The 16,468-nt window shown below is 50.1% G+C and overlaps 1 protein-coding gene across 1 annotated transcript in view; it reads left to right on the top strand.

Annotated features, from left to right (window-relative positions):
• Positions 1-16,468, top strand: part of LOXL2 (lysyl oxidase like 2) — an 89,896-nt gene that overhangs the window by 68,475 nt on the left and 4,953 nt on the right. Inside the window, exons 7-13 of the mRNA XM_075910805.2 lie at positions 141-292; positions 3,148-3,315; positions 7,381-7,546; positions 8,770-9,013; positions 12,558-12,673; positions 14,019-14,155; positions 15,775-15,886. Of these exons, the coding sequence (XP_075766920.1) occupies positions 141-292; positions 3,148-3,315; positions 7,381-7,546; positions 8,770-9,013; positions 12,558-12,673; positions 14,019-14,155; positions 15,775-15,886 (1,095 nt within the window). The remainder of the gene's footprint in view (positions 1-140; positions 293-3,147; positions 3,316-7,380; positions 7,547-8,769; positions 9,014-12,557; positions 12,674-14,018; positions 14,156-15,774; positions 15,887-16,468) is intronic.

Here is a 16,468-nt window from a genome sequence, read left to right as displayed (position 1 = left end):
GATGACCTTCGCAGAAGCCAAGTCCTTGTTTACCGTTTGAATAAAAGAATTAAAAGAATAGAAACTTTTACTGATTTTTCATTTCCCTCTATTTGCGGGCTGCCTGGGAAATGACTGTTCTGTATTTTATTCTCTTAAAGGAATGGGTCCCATTCACCTAAGTGAAATACACTGTACGGGCTTTGAGAAATCCATCACAGACTGCAAGTTCAACACCGGGTCGGTGAATTGTGGCCATGAAGAAGATGCTGGTGTAAGGTGCAACATTCCAGCCATGGGTTACCAGAATCAGGTAAGAAGCCAAACTAGGTGTTTAACTAACCTGCTCCTAAATATCTCCAGCGACGGAGATTCCACAACCTCCTGGGCAATTGATTCCAGTGTTTAACCACCCTGACAGTGAGGACTTTTTTCCTAATGTCCAACCTAAACCCCCTTTGATGCAATTTAAGCCCATTGCTTCTTGTCCTAAATTTGATATGGCCTGCAGCAAGTCTGAGCACCATGCCTTCTATCCCCTCTCCCCACATGGGGAAGCCCTGAGCCACTGCACACGCCCCCAGCCATGGGGCTGGACATGGTGCACACTGAGTTAAATGGGAATGAAAGATGGTGGGGAGGCTGTTTGTTCACTTCTCCTTCGACAGCAGGTGAGTAGTAAAGGTGTGTGTATGTGGGGGGGGGTCCCTACCCCTATTCGAAATGATTCAGAGAATGGTTGGGGAGGGAAACAGAAATACTAATAAGGACATTGAAAGATGTGCTAAGATTTGCCAAGCTGAGTTTATTAACGCCACCATGAAAAGTGCTAGAAAAACGCCAGGGACTATCTTCTTTATTATTATTTTGCGACCTACCTTCCCAGTGTTTAATAAATATTAATAATTCCAGCCTGTCCTGTAGTTTGTGTAGGCCCCTGCGTGGCATGACACTTGAGACACTGCTGTAATGCAAGGAACAAGTCCCCCAGTCCAAACTTAGTCCCCATTGTGTTAGGTGCTGTACAAACCCAGTCAGAGACAGGATCTGCCCAGAAGCATTTACTAGCTAATATAATAAGAAAAGACAATAAGTAGCTGTTAATATGAATTTAAAAGGGACAGAAACCCTCCTATTTCCAGGCTTAAACTGACCTGAAAGAAAACTTTCCTGGGGGGAGGGTCTGTTACCCTAAAACTGTCTCCTGCCTAGTGTCTTATGTAACCCACACACCTAGGTTATGTCTACACTCGCGGCTTCTTGTGCAAGAACATCTTGTGCAAGGGTTCTTGTGCAAGAAGTCTTGTGCAAGAAAACATCCACACTGCCATGTGCGCGCTGTGCTTTTGCGCAAGAGCTCTCGTGGCAGTGTGGACGCTCTCTTGCGCAAGAAAGCTCCGACGGCTATTTTAGCCATAGGGCTTTCTTGCGCAAGAAATCCCTGCCAAGCGTCCACACTGCCCTCTTGCACAAGAGCTCCTGTACAAGAGGGCTGACACCTGTTAAAAAAGAGTGTAGCGCTTGTGCAAGAAGCCCTCTCTTACTACGCTGTACTGTAAATTTCCTTGCGCAAGAGCGGGTGGGCAGTGTGGATGCTCTGCGGATTCTTGAGCAACAATGGCCATACTTGCGCAAGAAGCCACGAGTGTAGACATAGCCCAAGTGTGGTTCAGAGTCCCGTGCAGTGGCATCGAGACCACTGCAATAGATAAGAACAAGAGACCTCTACAGCATGGGCTGAGCGCCAGCTGGCTTTATAGCTCAGGCTACGTCTATACGACAGGCTTCTTGCTCAAGAAGCTTTTTGTGGAAGAGATCTTCCACAAAAACTTCTTGTACAAGAGCGTGTCCACACTGCAAAAGCGGTAGTGTAGACCTAGCTTGAGAGGCTCCTTTAGTAAGCTTCAGAGATCCTAGGTTCAAACCTGCCTGGTGGCAGTTACACTTGCACCTGTGTCAACTAATGCAAGATATTGGGGAATAGACAGTTTTAGGGTAACAAACCCCTTTCCCCCTGTGGAAATGTCTCCTCTCTGTGAGGTGCACTTTAGGTGGAAAGGAGCAACGTTTCCCATTATCATAGCCCTGGCTGTGTCTAGACTGGCCAGTTTTTCCAGAAAATCAGCCGCTTTTCCGGAAAAACTTGCCAGCTGTCTACACTGGCCGCTTGAATTTCTGCAAGAACACTGACGATCTCCTGTAAGATTGTCAGTGTTCTTGCGGAAGTACTATTCTGCTCCCGTTCAGGCAAAAGCCCCTTTTGCAGAAAGCTTTTGCGCAAAAGGGCCAGTGTAGACAGCTCAGATTTGTTTTCCGCAAAAAAGCCCCAATCGTGAAAATGGCGATCGGGGCTTTTTTGCACAAAAGTGCGTCTAGATTGGCACGGACGCTTTTCCACAAAAAGTGCCAATCTAGACGTTCTGTTCCGAAAATGCTTTTAACGGAAAATCATGCCATTCTAGACGCAACCCCTGTGTTTAGCCACAAAGCAGGTACAGCACAGACCGCTACTGTTAAACAGGAGTCTGGACTGGATGGATCTGATATAGGCAGGTGATACCTATTGTTCCGAAGGCAGACAAAGGGTTAGAGGAGGAAATATCACCGTCCCCACGTCACAGGTGTAGTGTAGAACTGACCTGACTTGCCCAAAGTCGCACGCCGAGTCAGTGACAGGAACCAGGAATTGAGCTAGATCTCCTGCGTCCCAGTCCAACAGACCCCAATGCGGCTAGCAGGGCCTGCCCACAACATTTTGGCACCTGAGGCGGGGAGCTCAAATGATGCCCCCTCGCCTGGGCCAAAACTTTGAAAGGTCTCTTGTGCCCTCCTTCCTCCAGCCCAGCACTCCCCCATCTCTGTGCATCTAGAGCAGAGAGGATACATCTGCACCAGCAGCAGACATAATTTTCTACACTCTGGGTCCTAGTATCGCCCCTTCAGTCTGGCACCTGAGGCGGCCGCCTCAGTTCGCCTCATGGTAGGGCCGGCCTTGTGGCTTCCTTGCCAACTATCCCATGGGCCGCCAGCTGGGAATGTCCTTTTTGGAATCGTTCACTGGGAGGGGAGGCCTGCCGCCTGCCCCAGCCAACCTGCGTCCGCTCCTCTGCTGGGAAAGGCCAGGCAGACGCTGTCCGAGAGCTGACCACGTCGTTTCTCTCACGGCAGCTGCGTCTCAAGGGGGGCCGCAACCCCTTCGAGGGCCGGGTGGAAATCCTCGTGAAGCGCAACGGCACGCTGAAGTGGGGGACTATTTGCAGCCAAAACTGGACCATCGTGGAGGCCATGGTGGCGTGTCGCCAGCTAAACCTGGGCTTTGCCAGCCACGCCTTTCAGGTACCTCTCCTCTCTGCGGCGTGCACGCTGGGGGGGAGAGAAGCGAGGGTTCCTCAGGTCTGGGAGTATCCATGGAGCAGGTACAGCACAGGCAGCATCCGGGCATGCTTCCACACACTACCCTGCCAGCGTACGTCAACCCTGCACAAGCAGAGTCCTGAGTCGCTTGCCCTCAGGCAGGAATGGCAGAGGTGCCAAGGAAATAAACCCTCTGGAAGCCTCACTGCATTATATCGCAGCCCGGCAGTTTTGGACCCCTTTTTCTGCTAGTTTCTCTTGCACAATTTGGGCCCAGGGCAGCTGCATCCATCTAACACCGTCCTCCCCCCATCGCCCAGCTCTGTTGACACAGCCCCAACCGGCCTGTGTGAAACAAGATCTGGTTCTTGAGTCGGGGCCGCCGGTAGTTAGACTAGAAAAAGGCTTTATTCAGGTCCCGGGTGCGTTACACACCCAAACATAAAGCAGCCCTGTGGGGAACAGAAGATAGTAGTGTGCATGGATGGGTGCATGCAATAGGGCATTGCTAACTAGGTTAACGAGACGTGTGTTGCAACAGCAGCCAGGGTACAGACCGTTCTTTCTCTGCCTGGAACGCATTCCCACCTTTGATACTTGCACATAGCTCAGAATAAGGGGGTTTTTACTTTGCCCCTTGCAGATGCCACCAGAGTTGGGTTCTTCGCCAAGAGACAGAAACCCTGGGACTACCAGGCAGGGCAAATCCCTACCAAGGGAACCGGCTGGATGGGATCTAGCAGCATTACTTTCTGCTGCTTTGTCCGTTGCCAATGACTTTGGGGGTTAGGTGGACACTACCCACTATACGCACAGCATCTTTCCCCTGCAGATCTCCACAGTAGCAAGATGGGGGGATGTGCTTGGAGGTGCCCATAGTAAGAGACAGTGCCGTCCCTGAAAAGCTTTCCGTTTTAATAAGAAAGAGAGAGGAAGAGGAAACATCAGCTGTCTCTTACAGGCAGGGACTGAAGAGATTGTGACTTGCCCGTGGTGTCACGGGAAGCGAGAAGCAGAGCCAGAAACTGAATCTAGATCTTTTCGAGACCCAAATGGGGGCTTTCGGAGCTAGACCCTCCTGCCTCTTAAACCACTGAGTCTCGTAAGTGCCCTGTGAGGCTGTAAAATGTACAATATCTGTTTTAGGCAAACTGAGCCCAGAGTCACAGCGGTGGAAGTAGGCTGAGGGATGAGATCTTCAGAGCTGTCCACACATGGCCCGTTAATTCCAACTCCTGTGAACTGCTTAGAAAATCTCAGCTCAGGAAGCCTGGGTTCTAGCCCACTCCACCCCTGGGAGACGCGCCCCTCCCTGTCTGGTTCCTAGCACACAGGACTTCACAATATTGGGATACAGCAAGCTGCTCTCCCGGCCTGTGCCACGTTGGAGCTTTGGGGAGTTGAGGGCTTAAGGCTCAGCCCTTCAATCCATGGCTCCTCCCAGAGGCATTTCACCAGTTCGTTTCTGACCAGAAGGCTGGTGCTTCTCAACCCGCCGCTGAATCCCATTTTCCAGCTGGCAGCATCTCTGCCTCTCCCCGGGCCAGCCTGGCTCCGAGTTGTCTCTCTCCTAGTCACACTGCAGCAATCTGGACTCCGGCTGGAGCATCCTCCCCGAAGTGCAGACATTGCGAGGCAGCTGTGGTTTATTTGCTGGGCTCCCATCCCAATAGACTGAGAGGATGAATTCATAAACTGGACGGGTCAGGCTGGGGGGAGAGGTGGACGCAGAGTCGGACTGCAGCAAAGCGGAATTTAAACATAACCACAAACAAGGGGAGCCACGTTTAACTCTGAGCCATATACTCTAGGGCTACGTCTACACTGGCACCCTTTTCCGGAAATGCTTAAAACGGAACAGTTTTCCGTTATAAGTATTTCCGGAAAAAGCACGTCTACATTGGCAGGATGCTTTTCCGGAAAAGCACTTTTTCCGGAAAAGCGTCCGTGGCCAATGTAGACACGCTTTTCCGGAAAAAAGCCCCGATTGTCATTTTCGCGATCGGGGCTTTTTTGCCGAAAACACTACTGTGCTGTCTACACTGGCCCTTTTCCGGAACAGTTTTTCCGGAAAAGGACTTTTGCCCGAATGGGAGCAGCATAGTTTTTCTGGAAAAACACTGACAATTTTACAGTAGATCGTCATTGCTTTTCCGGAAAAGCAAGTGGCCAGTGTAGACAGCTGGCAAGTTATTCCAGAAAAGCGACTGCTTTTCCGGAATAAGCGGCCCAGTGTAGACACAGCCTAGGGGTCTACTCTCAGCTCTGGGAAGGAAGTGTCATTGCTTGCCTGAGAACAGGGGACTGGGTGTCAGATCCCTTCACTTTTATTCTCTTCTCTGCAACTTAGTCATTGGATGGCCTTTGGCAAGTCATTTAACCTCAGTTAAATTGTACCTCTGTTTCCCCTGTCTCTATAGCGCAGCTAACATCTCCCAGGCAGTTGTGAAGATTAACTAGTTAAAAGTCTATACCGTGCTTTTTGTTCCTGTAAAGTATTTGGTATTATCAGCAGACAGGTATCGGATTGGCTCAGCTAGCCGAATGGCTTCACCACAGCCACAAAAAGCAGGATGCGCCATTTTCTATAGTACCACCAGTAACAATTCCAGTTCATTTTATAGGGATTGCTACACAGTGGTTCTATCTACACTGCACGGATTGATGCACAACGGAGTGAATTCAGGCTGGTATAGTGCAACACCCCTATCACGAGGGCGGAGTGCACACTCGTGCACAAATAGAGAGTTCTATTGACTGAGGACATGAAATCTTGTGTCTGTGTCAGGGCAACTTGCTGTTAACCTGTGACTGAAGAGCCCCATCTCTGACCAGGGTGAAAAGCTCTAGCAGGCCCCTACTATAAGATTTAATGGGACAGTGCGTTTACAGCCACAGCTGGAGCACCAGGATGTCAGGGAATATTGTTAGATGTTTAGAGAGCGAGCGTGTTATTGTTTCCTCCTTTTCAAAAGGGAAAAAGAACTTTTCCCCCTAATAATGGGCACTAATTCCCCTTTCACGCCACGGACGGTGACATGGTTTTGTAGCTTCCTGCACAGCAGCGGCTGCTCAGACACTCAGGTACCAGTCTGAAACAGAATTCCCAGCCAGCTCATTAAACGAGAAATGGCTCCTGACTAATGCTTCCGCAGGTCCCTGGAAGGGGCGGGGCCTCAGGCAGAAGGGGCGGGGCCTCGGGCAGAAGGGGCAGGGCCTATCAGCAGGCTTACACGACTGTGGTTAACACAGAAGCAATGCTGAACCATATGCTCTCAGGACTGTGATTATCGCCTTCGTCTTTGAAGGCCGGGGAAGAGGTTTTCAAATCTGACTGGTGCTTTTGGCTGCCCAACTTGTGAGCACTTAAAGGGAAAGGGAGCTGAGTTTTGGCACTGTGCTGAGCACCCTCCCTCACTTCTGAAAATCAGTCCCCTTTAAGGTGATTCAAGCTTAGCAACCAAAACCACCGGTCCCTTTCGGAAATCTTGACCCAGGATTCAAACCCGGGTCTCCCCTGTGCAGCTGCACATTAACCAGCTGACCTGATTTCTGAAACAATCCATCTGCCCCAAAACGACAGAGATGGGGACTTCTGAGAGCTCCGCAAATAAGCATTGCCTCTAAGTCCGTGGCGTCCAGCCCGCTAGCCACATGGGGCTATTTGGCCGGTGGAGCGTGGCTAGTTGGCCATTGCTCTTTCAGAACTGGTTGGCTCCAAATGATTTGCTTTGAGGGGGGCACCACCTCTCCAGGCAGAGGAAAAGGGCTCATCTGCTCCTTCCCAATATGAGCTGCAAACGTGCATTTCACTGGCCCCAAACCCTGCTGCTGTCGCATGCCACAGTCTGCCTTGTCCACACTAGCCATTTACTCCAGGGGGCTTTTCGGGATTTGTTGCTAACTTGCATCTCAGAATCCACCGGCGGGGTCTGCCCTCCTCTGACCCAGGCCGGGGCGTCCGCCCTACGAGGAGCCACGCGCCCCTGCCGCTCGGTCACCGCCAGCCCCGGGCACCAACCGACCCATCTCCGTCCGTCTCCCTAGGAAACGTGGTACTGGTACGGTGACGTCAGCGCCCACGACGTGGTCATGAGCGGCGTGAAGTGCTCTGGGACGGAGATGACGCTGGCGCAATGCCGGCACGATGGCGCCCAGGTGTTGTGCCCCAGAGGTGGTGGTCCTTATGCTGCAGGGATTTCCTGCACAGACAGTGAGTTGCTGGAGTTTCTCCTTTGTGTGGTCGAGAGCCACGGAAAAGGGGCACGGATCAAGGGCCTCTCTTGGGTTGTGTGGGAGGAAAGAGGGAGGCTCATGCCCATCAGTTGGGCCAGAAAGCTGGTTTAACTTGCTGGCAAACTTCAGAAGCAACTGATTGGTGAATAAAGAGTTAAGTGTTCCAAGCACAATGGTAGGGACCAGCGTTTCCTGTAAGCACTTGGACAGCCACCCAGGAGAGATTCACATGCCGCCCAGCTGACTGGCAGAGCACCCACAGCTGACCACAGCCAGCAGCATATGCTTCTATTTGGTGGTGCACATCTGCACATGCCTGGGTGCACAGAACAAAATGTATTCTGCACATAGATGGAAAAACTTCGAGGGAACATTGGTAGAGACTTAGTTTTCTATCTGGTGTTCAGTTAATTGATTTTCTTCTTTCTCTCTCATGCCCCTTCTTCACTCTCTACTTTCAATCCATCCTCTGCTCCTCTATAATCACTTTCTCCCTCCTCTCCCTGGCTTGGCTTTACCCCTTTGGTGCGTCTATACTGGCAAGATCTTGCGCAAAAGCAGCTGCTTTTGCACAAAAACTTGCCAGCTGTCTACACTGGCCGCTTGAATTTGCGCAAGAGCACTGACTTTGTATGTATAAAATCAGTGCTTCTTGCGCAAATACTTTCACGCTCCCGCTCGGGAAAAAGCCCTCTTGCGCAAGAGGGCCAGTGTAGACAGGGAAGAACTGTTTTGCACAAAAAAGCCCCGCTGGCTAAAATGGCGATCGGGGCTTTCTTGCGCAAAATCGCATCTAGACTGACCACGGATGCTTTTCTGCAAAAGCATCCGTGCCAATCTAGACGCACTTTTGCGGAAATACTTTTAACAGAAAAACTTTTCCGTTAAAAGTATTTCTGCAAAATCATGTCAGTCTAGATGCAGCCCTTGGGTTTGAAACAGCCTCCTATATCCCACATGCCCTGTTTCTCCTCCTCCTCCAAACCCACGTGTTTGCCACTGCTCCTTACCTGGTGTATGGTATCTTGTACAGCAAACCTTGGCTTCAAACCATGCAGAGTTTGTGCTGCCCTCTCTCGGAGCATACAAAGGGGCAGCTCTGTCAACAGCTGCTAGGGGAGTGTGACATGAGTGGCACGCCACTGCGCTGGCATGGATCGCTCTCAAGGCATTCTCCTTTTTTCTTTTCCCCACCCCCAGCTGCCTCGGACCTGGTGATCAATGCCGAAGTGGTGCAGCGAACCGCCTACGTGGAGGACCGCCCGATGATCATGCTGCAGTGCGCGCTCGAGGAGAACTGCCTGGCCACCTCAGCCGTCAACACATCCATCTCCTCCGGGCACAGGCGGCTCCTCCGCTTCTCCTCCCAGATCCACAACAACGGGCAGGCAGACTTCCGCCCCAAGAACGGCCGCCACGCCTGGGTGTGGCACGACTGTCACAAGTGAGTGCGCCAGTTTCGCAGTCCGAACGCACACTCCCGCGCGGCTGATCCTTGCTGCAGACAGGCCCGTGTCCAGGAGGAAATGAACTGAGACCCACAAAGAGCACTCACTGGCCTCTTGTAGATATCGGTGCCCGTATCACTGCCCCGCACGCCACAGCTATGCAGGCTTCATGGAGACAGCTGGGATAGAAATCAACTCCATCTGCATCAAAAGCACAGGCCTAGAGCTAAAGGAGACTCTCCTTAACAGTAGAGGGCCTATGACACACACTAGAGCACTTATGATTCCAGCCAATAGTAAATAAATATACTGTTTATTACAGTATATCACTGCAGCCAGGTAGCACAATTGCTTAGAATCTTGTCGTGGCTTGCGTTACTGAGAAATCAGTTACTGAAGAACACCAGAAGTAGCCTGCACTGAGATGTTCCTGGGTAAAATTCCTTATCGTCTCATGGATTATGCAAAGGGCACATAATCTTTGTTCTAAACCAAGAATCCTAGGACTGGATGAGACCTCAGGTTTTCTAGTCTAGTCCTCTGCACTCACAGCAGGACTAAGTATTATCTGGTCCATCCCTGACAAGTGTTTATCTAACCTACTCTTTAAAACTTGCATGATGGAAAGTCCACACCTCTGTAAACAATTTATTCCAGCGCTTAACCACCGACAGGAAGAATCTCCTAATGTCCAACTCCAATGGAAGCCCATTGCTTCTTGTCCTAGCCTCAGATTAAGGAGAACAGTTTTTCTCTCTCCTCCTTGTAACAATTTGAAAACAGCCTCAGGAGCGGCCCGTGACTATAGACCGACTCGGCCATCGCCTAGGGTGCCGCCTTCAGCGGGATGCCCGATGATGACATCACTCTGCCAGCTGCCGCAGCCCACCTCAAGTCGCTCCTGGTTAGCCTCCCTCCCTCTCCCGCCCTCAGTCTTCTCTAGACTAAGCAAACCAAATATTTTCAAAAACAACAAGAAGTCCTGTGGCACTTTATAGACTAACAGATTCATTGGAGCATAAGCTTCTGTGGGCAAAGACCCACTTTGTCAGAAGCAACCGTGCACACCTCATATTTGTAGGAATAACGGATCTTTCGAAAAAGGGGTTTTTTTCCTCGAGAGAACCGTGTCTAGACTACTTTCTTTTTCAAAAGAAGCTCTTTCGAAAAAGCGATCAGAAGAAGATATGCAAATTTGCGCCAAATTTGCACATCTTCTTTTGAAAGCAAAAGCAAGTCTAGACATGCCCAAAATGAACAGGAGACCCTGCATGGTAGATGGAAAGGGAAACCGGCTTGTGGTTTTCCAATAGAGAGGAAACCCGCATGCCCTTGTGCCGTAGCTTTTGGTACCCTACTGGAGACAGGTTTCTACCATCTGCCAAACCAGAAGTGAGCAATTATAGGGTGAGATCACTTGGGAAGACTAGATGCTTCAGCAAGACAGCACCTTGCAAAGGGACTCTTCTAACTGACCCACTCCAACAGCTTCCAGACCCTACGTGGTCCTACACATGGCTTGCCGGCTCTGTTCTTCAGGCTTCAGAAGTTGGCTGTTTCTCAAGGTGGCTATACTATGAAATATCCCTATTATTACATAGGGGCTAATATCACGTATGGCCCAATCGAATCTAAGCAATGAGACGGGCAGCTCAGAAGCAGCACCACTCTGTATTTTCTTGAAGAGGTCTTCAACAAAATGAGGCAAGGAAGAGGCGTGAGGCTATCGGTGTGCTTGAGACCGGATTCTGTTTACACAGAGGAACATGAACTCCATTCCTCCTCCATCTTTCCAGCCAGTAAACACTGTAATATAAACACCAGTTTGAATGAGGCAGACATATTTTAAGACCTGAGTCAGACCCACGACTTTTTTTTTTTTTCAGGGGAAGCAGCCAAAATAGACGACTTCAAAATCAATAGCTTTGGCCACCACAGAATTCTCTTTTTTTTTTTTTTTTTTCCAGACACCTTAGTGTGTTACTGTAAGCCTCTGTTCAGCAGGTTTTGGACATAGGCACAGGACAAAAATGAGGAAAAGCCACTAATGTCCAGGTGAAGGGAAACTTAAGAACATTTGGCAGTGATTTCAATGACAGCAATTTTGGAAGGTGGGAGGGGGGTTTCCTATAGGAAAAAATGCCTTTGTTGCTTCTGTAAGCACATTTGAGTTAAATGAATACACACCCAGACTGGTGTGGCAAACATCTGACAGGACGTATTAAGTAGCACCGTTTACTGAGCAGCCTTGATTTATTTGTACAGCCAGCCAGCTAGTTCTGCTTTCCGTTAAACCCTAAACCACGCTCCAGCAGGATGGTTTGAATTAGGCTCTGCGCAGCTGTCCCAACACTGCTATCGGTTCTGTACAGACGGATCCCTGGGCCCATTCAATGTACTCCCGAAATCAATGGGGTTCAACACTGATCTGCTTGCAGGGACCACCTGGCAAGATTTGGGGCCCAGTGCTCACCACCACGATAACTGAGGGTGCAGGTGATGCTCATAACTGGATAACCAGTTAACCTTCCACATCCCTAGTTGCATCTATGCTAGCAACAACCGTGTTCTAGCAACACAGCTCTACCGCTGGTTCCCAGGACGGGACGGGGGATACATTCTGATCTGTCAAGCCCCAAGTGATTAAGCCCTGACTGAGCTAAGCCCATGCTTAACGTTAAGCACATGCTTACGTCCCTCTGCATTCAGCAGAGCACTTACACACACGTCCCGCTGGCTTCCGCTGGACTTAAGCACGTGCTCCAGTTTAACCATGTACTTTGCTGAACCAGTGGCGCCCTGCAGGGAATTCATTCTGGGACCAGCACAACCCAAGCGGTGCCATGGCTGGGGAGCGGGCATCGCTCTCCGACACACAGACACACACACACACACACACACAAAATCCACAACGACAGTGACGCTGCACGGAGCTGAAACTCGTCAGCTAGCTGCGCAGACTGGAGGACGCCGACTCTACCGGCAGCTCGTTAAAACGATCGGACAGACCATGTAACTGAACCCAACTAGCCTGTTTGGAGCCGAGTGAAACGAGCTCAAAGAAACGTGCTCCTTGCCGCTGTTAGTGTCCTGCCAGGGTTATTTTTAACAGAGAAAAATCCCACGCACTGGATGGGTAGGCCGAGTATGGTGGGTACCCTCTGAACGAGGGGGGTATTCTGGCTGAGATGCACGCGTAGGCCCATCATGCTCAGCCATCAGCTGTTTAATGTGTTGATCCTCACGACATCCTGATGAGGAAGGGAAGCGTTTATCCCGGTTTTACAGGAGAACGGAGGCTCAGAGTCTGACTTGCCCAAGGTCCCCTAAGATGCCTGGGTCCTGCCGTGAGGGCAGGGGTCTTGACTCGATGCCCTCTAGCGGCCCCTTCCCGTTCTAGTGTTCTATGATTCTATAGGCCTGTGGCTGCAGATCAGGGAGTTAATCCCATAGGTTAACCCTTCCTCTTTAGGGATGACACGGGGTTTTTAAGATGGCAGCCATGCTAACTAAAGCCTGTTGTGTCTTTGTGTGTCTCAGCCACTATCACAGCATGGAGGTTTTCACACACTACGATCTGCTGAACCTCAACGGTACCAAGGTGGCGGAAGGACACAAAGCCAGTTTCTGTTTGGAAGACACCGAGTGCGAACAAGGTAACCGCGCTCTAGCCACGTAGTGCGGGAAGTCTGTGCCGGGACTCGACTGGCAACCCGGCCACACAGACACAGCCATTCCCTTAGCCGGGAGAATCCAGACTTGCGCCTCCAAGAGCAGCGATTGTTCTTAAGGCTGAGGAGAACAATGCTTCCTGGCCTTCGATAAGCTGACGTCCATAGGTGCTTGCAAAAGGGTCCTAATACCATTTCACTAAGGCTACATCTACACTGCCCCTCTCTTGCGCAAACACATATGCAAATGAGGCAAAGCGTGGAATATCGCTGCGCCTCATTTGCATAATTAATGAGGCTCCATTTTTGCACAAAAAGCAGCTGTCTACACAGTTCCTTTTTGCGCAAAACGCCCCCTCTTGCGCAAGAGCCGTTCTTCCGCATTTTCTTCCAGAAGAACGGCTCTTGCACAAGAGGGGGGTTTTGCGCAGAAAGGAAACGTCTACACAGCTCCTTTTTGCGCAAAAGTCTCTTGCGCAAACACAGCGCCTCATTAATTATGCAAATGAGGTGCAGCGATATTCCACGCTTCACTTCATTTGCATATGTTTTTGCGCAAGAGAGGGGCAGTGCAGACATAGCCTAAGAATGACGAGCTTCTGGAGACAGATTTTTAAAAAGAATTTAGCTCATTGTGTGTTTTGAAAATCCGGCCTGACAGTTCTGATACTTCTAAGATGCAGACTTGGGCGATTAGGTAGCGAAAATATATTCTATATACTTGTCCCCAGGCATTGGCACCTGTACCCACCCCTGTAGACTTCATGGCTCAGGAACTGTTATAGCTGTAACATTTTGGAGGAAACTTTAAAGTCTCTTGAGGGAGTTAAAAAAACACCGATACTTCCTACCTGAGAAGTGCTAACCTTCTCTCCTGGATACATTCCAACTCACGTATTTACATTCCGATGTCCTAAAACATCCCCCCTCGGAATTCCAAAAGGACACAGAACCAGTGTTCCCTGTAAGCTGTGTGGCCACTCAGGCAAGATTGGAACGCTGATTAGCACAGTGCCCACAGCGAGGGCTTTGTGGTTTTGCTGCGGGTGCACATTTGCACATGCCTTAAAAAAATGTACTCTGCCCCAGGGATGGAAAAAATATGCACAGGCATGGAAATTGTAGCATTGCGCCCTGCAGTCACAAATACCCCCGCATTTCCACCCCAGAAGGCGCTGCTTTTCAGGGGCCTTCGAGTTTATTCGGCGCTTTGGGATGGAAGCACTACCCCAAATATAACATTCGCCTCCGGAGCACTGTGTCTCCGTGGAGGAACTGTACCCGTTGTGATCTGACCTGTACTCTGGATCCACCCCTCTTTCCTCGCTAGGTGTGAAGAAAGAGTACCTCTGCGCTAATTTTGGGGAGCAAGGAATCACCGTTGGTTGCTGGGATGTCTATCGGCATGATATTGACTGCCAGTGGATCGACATTACCGACGTCCCGCCAGGATCTTACATATTCATGGTACATGGGGACTGCGATGTGGGAAACTGAGGTCTCTTGTCTACTGCTGTCTAGCAAAACAACTGGTCACCTTTCTATCCAGTTTAGGTGACTTTTTCAGGTCAGCTCAAGGTAGCAGGGCCAGTCACACTAGACCATGGGTTCCCAAACTGGGGGGGCGTGAAGAAATTCCAGGGGGGCCATGAGGCAAGCTGCCCCAGTCAGTTCCTTTTTTTTTTTTTTTTGGCTCAACAAGTTTTGCTGTTGGGGGTAGGAAGTGAGGGTTTTTCAAAAATCAAAAAGGGGGCGTGATGCCAAAAAGTTTGGGAACCACTGCACTAGACAGACATGAAATCATTTGCAAATCATTTGCATCGGCACCTTATTTTGAATACTGTACTGGTCCAGCTTTCTACAAGAAATGCATAAGTAGTTTTAGGAGGACAAACTATCCACCCCCCTCCACACACACCAATAGCATTGTCTGCATGGGGGTGGTTCCATTAGTGAAAAGAAGCCAGACCATTCCCAAGCACTCTTTGCAGCTGTAATGTTGCGGAGGGCAACCAAAATGATGAGGGGGCTGGAGCATATGACTTATGAGGAGAGGCTGAGGGACTTGGGTCTGTTTAGTCTGCAGAAGAGAAGAGGGAGGGGGGATTTGATAGCAGCCTTCAACTTCCTGAAGGGAGGTTCCAAAGAGGATGGAGAGAGGCTGTTCTCAGTAGTGACAGATGGCAGAACAAGGAGCAATGGTCTAAGTTGTGATGGGAGAGGTCCAGGTTGGATATTAGGAAAAACTATCTCACTAAGAGGGTGGTGAAGCACTGGAATGGGTTACCTAGGGAAGTAGTGGAGTCTCCATCCCTAGAGGTGTTTAAGTCTCGGCTTGACAAAGCCCTGGCTGGATTGATTTAGTTGGGATTGGTCCTGCCTACAGCAGGGGGCTGGACTTGATGACTTTCTGGGGTCTCTTCCAGTTCTGTGGTTCTATGATTCTATGAATATGGGGGCTACCTCAGTCACCTTCCCTTTATGCTACTTTCACTTCCTATTGTGGACTGAAATGAAAACCAACCACGTAAAGGCTGAAAAAGCTAAAACCTTCCACATACGTTAGAGCGGAGAGAAGGCTTTTTGTAGCGACAGCTGCCCCATTAAATGCAACGAAGTCTCCCCTGAATACACTGGCAGAGAGGAGTAATTTACTCACTTTATTTGGTTGTGTTAGTTTTGAGGCATGCACAGTGTCTTCAATCGGGGCGTGCAATACTCGCTTCTTGTGGGCACTGTCCCGCATGTGAATAGTAGTGCCATCAAATGTGAAAAATCATCCTCCCTGTGAAACATTTTCTGTGTCCACGGAAACCACTTGTGATATAGCAAAGAGTTTTACAGAACTTACCAATACTTACAGGACTTACCAATACAGCTGGGCAGAAAACAGAAGCTGAAAAGTCATAGGGGAAATGGCATGCTTTTTTGTATGCTGGCCTGCGCGTCTTAATTTCTTGCATTCCTGGAGAACCTTGCGGCCCTAGCCACGTAACAGGACTCTGCACAAAGACCATTTTCTACGCCAGTTACAGTTCCCAGAGCATCGTTCAACATTTCCATGATGTTTTTTACCCTTTCTCCAGGTGAGGATTAACCCCAACTATGACGTTGCGGAATCGGATTATACCAACAACGTGATGAGCTGCAAGTGCCAATACGACGGCACGCGCATCTGGATGCACGATTGCCATATAGGTGAGCAGAACCTTGCGGGAAGCAGCGCTGTTCTAAAGCCAGGTATCGCTAGGACAGGCAGCAGGTGCCACAGGTTAAGAGCCGCCAGGTTCTGCTTCTGTCGCTAACTTGCTGTGCCGTGGGGGGCCCGTCCCTGAGCAGCGATTCCTGTTCCCACCCAGCTAAGATGCTATGGGTCCAGCATAGGAGGAAAGTAAGAGGCAATTCTTAAAGCGCCGGGCGAGGTGCACCCTCCAGGGGTTAAGTGTACTCCTCCCCTTGACTCCTTCAGTGGTATATTAATTGAAACTGAGCGATATGCTTAATAGAATTCAATAGCCTAAAGCTGCAGTGGGGAAGCTAAGGCTTGCCTGGATCTGGTCTCTGAGGCTTGCGGGGCTCTCCCTCAGCATTGGGGAGCTGACGCTGGTGCCCCTGCTGGAGCACACAAAATCCACTAGCCTGGGCCCAACTGATTTTTTTCTGTGGGTCAGCCACCCCTGACTACCCCTAAAGCCACCCCTGCCGCGGGCCCTAAAGGTAGGCAATGACTTTAGAGCCACATTCAGAAACCCCAGGGGGCGGAAGAAGTCTGTTTTAGCA

Source organism: Pelodiscus sinensis, chromosome 28 (genome assembly GCF_052426305.1).
Source record: "Pelodiscus sinensis isolate ZL-2025 chromosome 28, ASM5242630v1, whole genome shotgun sequence".
Classification (NCBI taxonomy): Eukaryota; Metazoa; Chordata; order Testudines; family Trionychidae; genus Pelodiscus; species Pelodiscus sinensis.
This window is presented reverse-complemented; position numbering and strand designations above follow the sequence as displayed.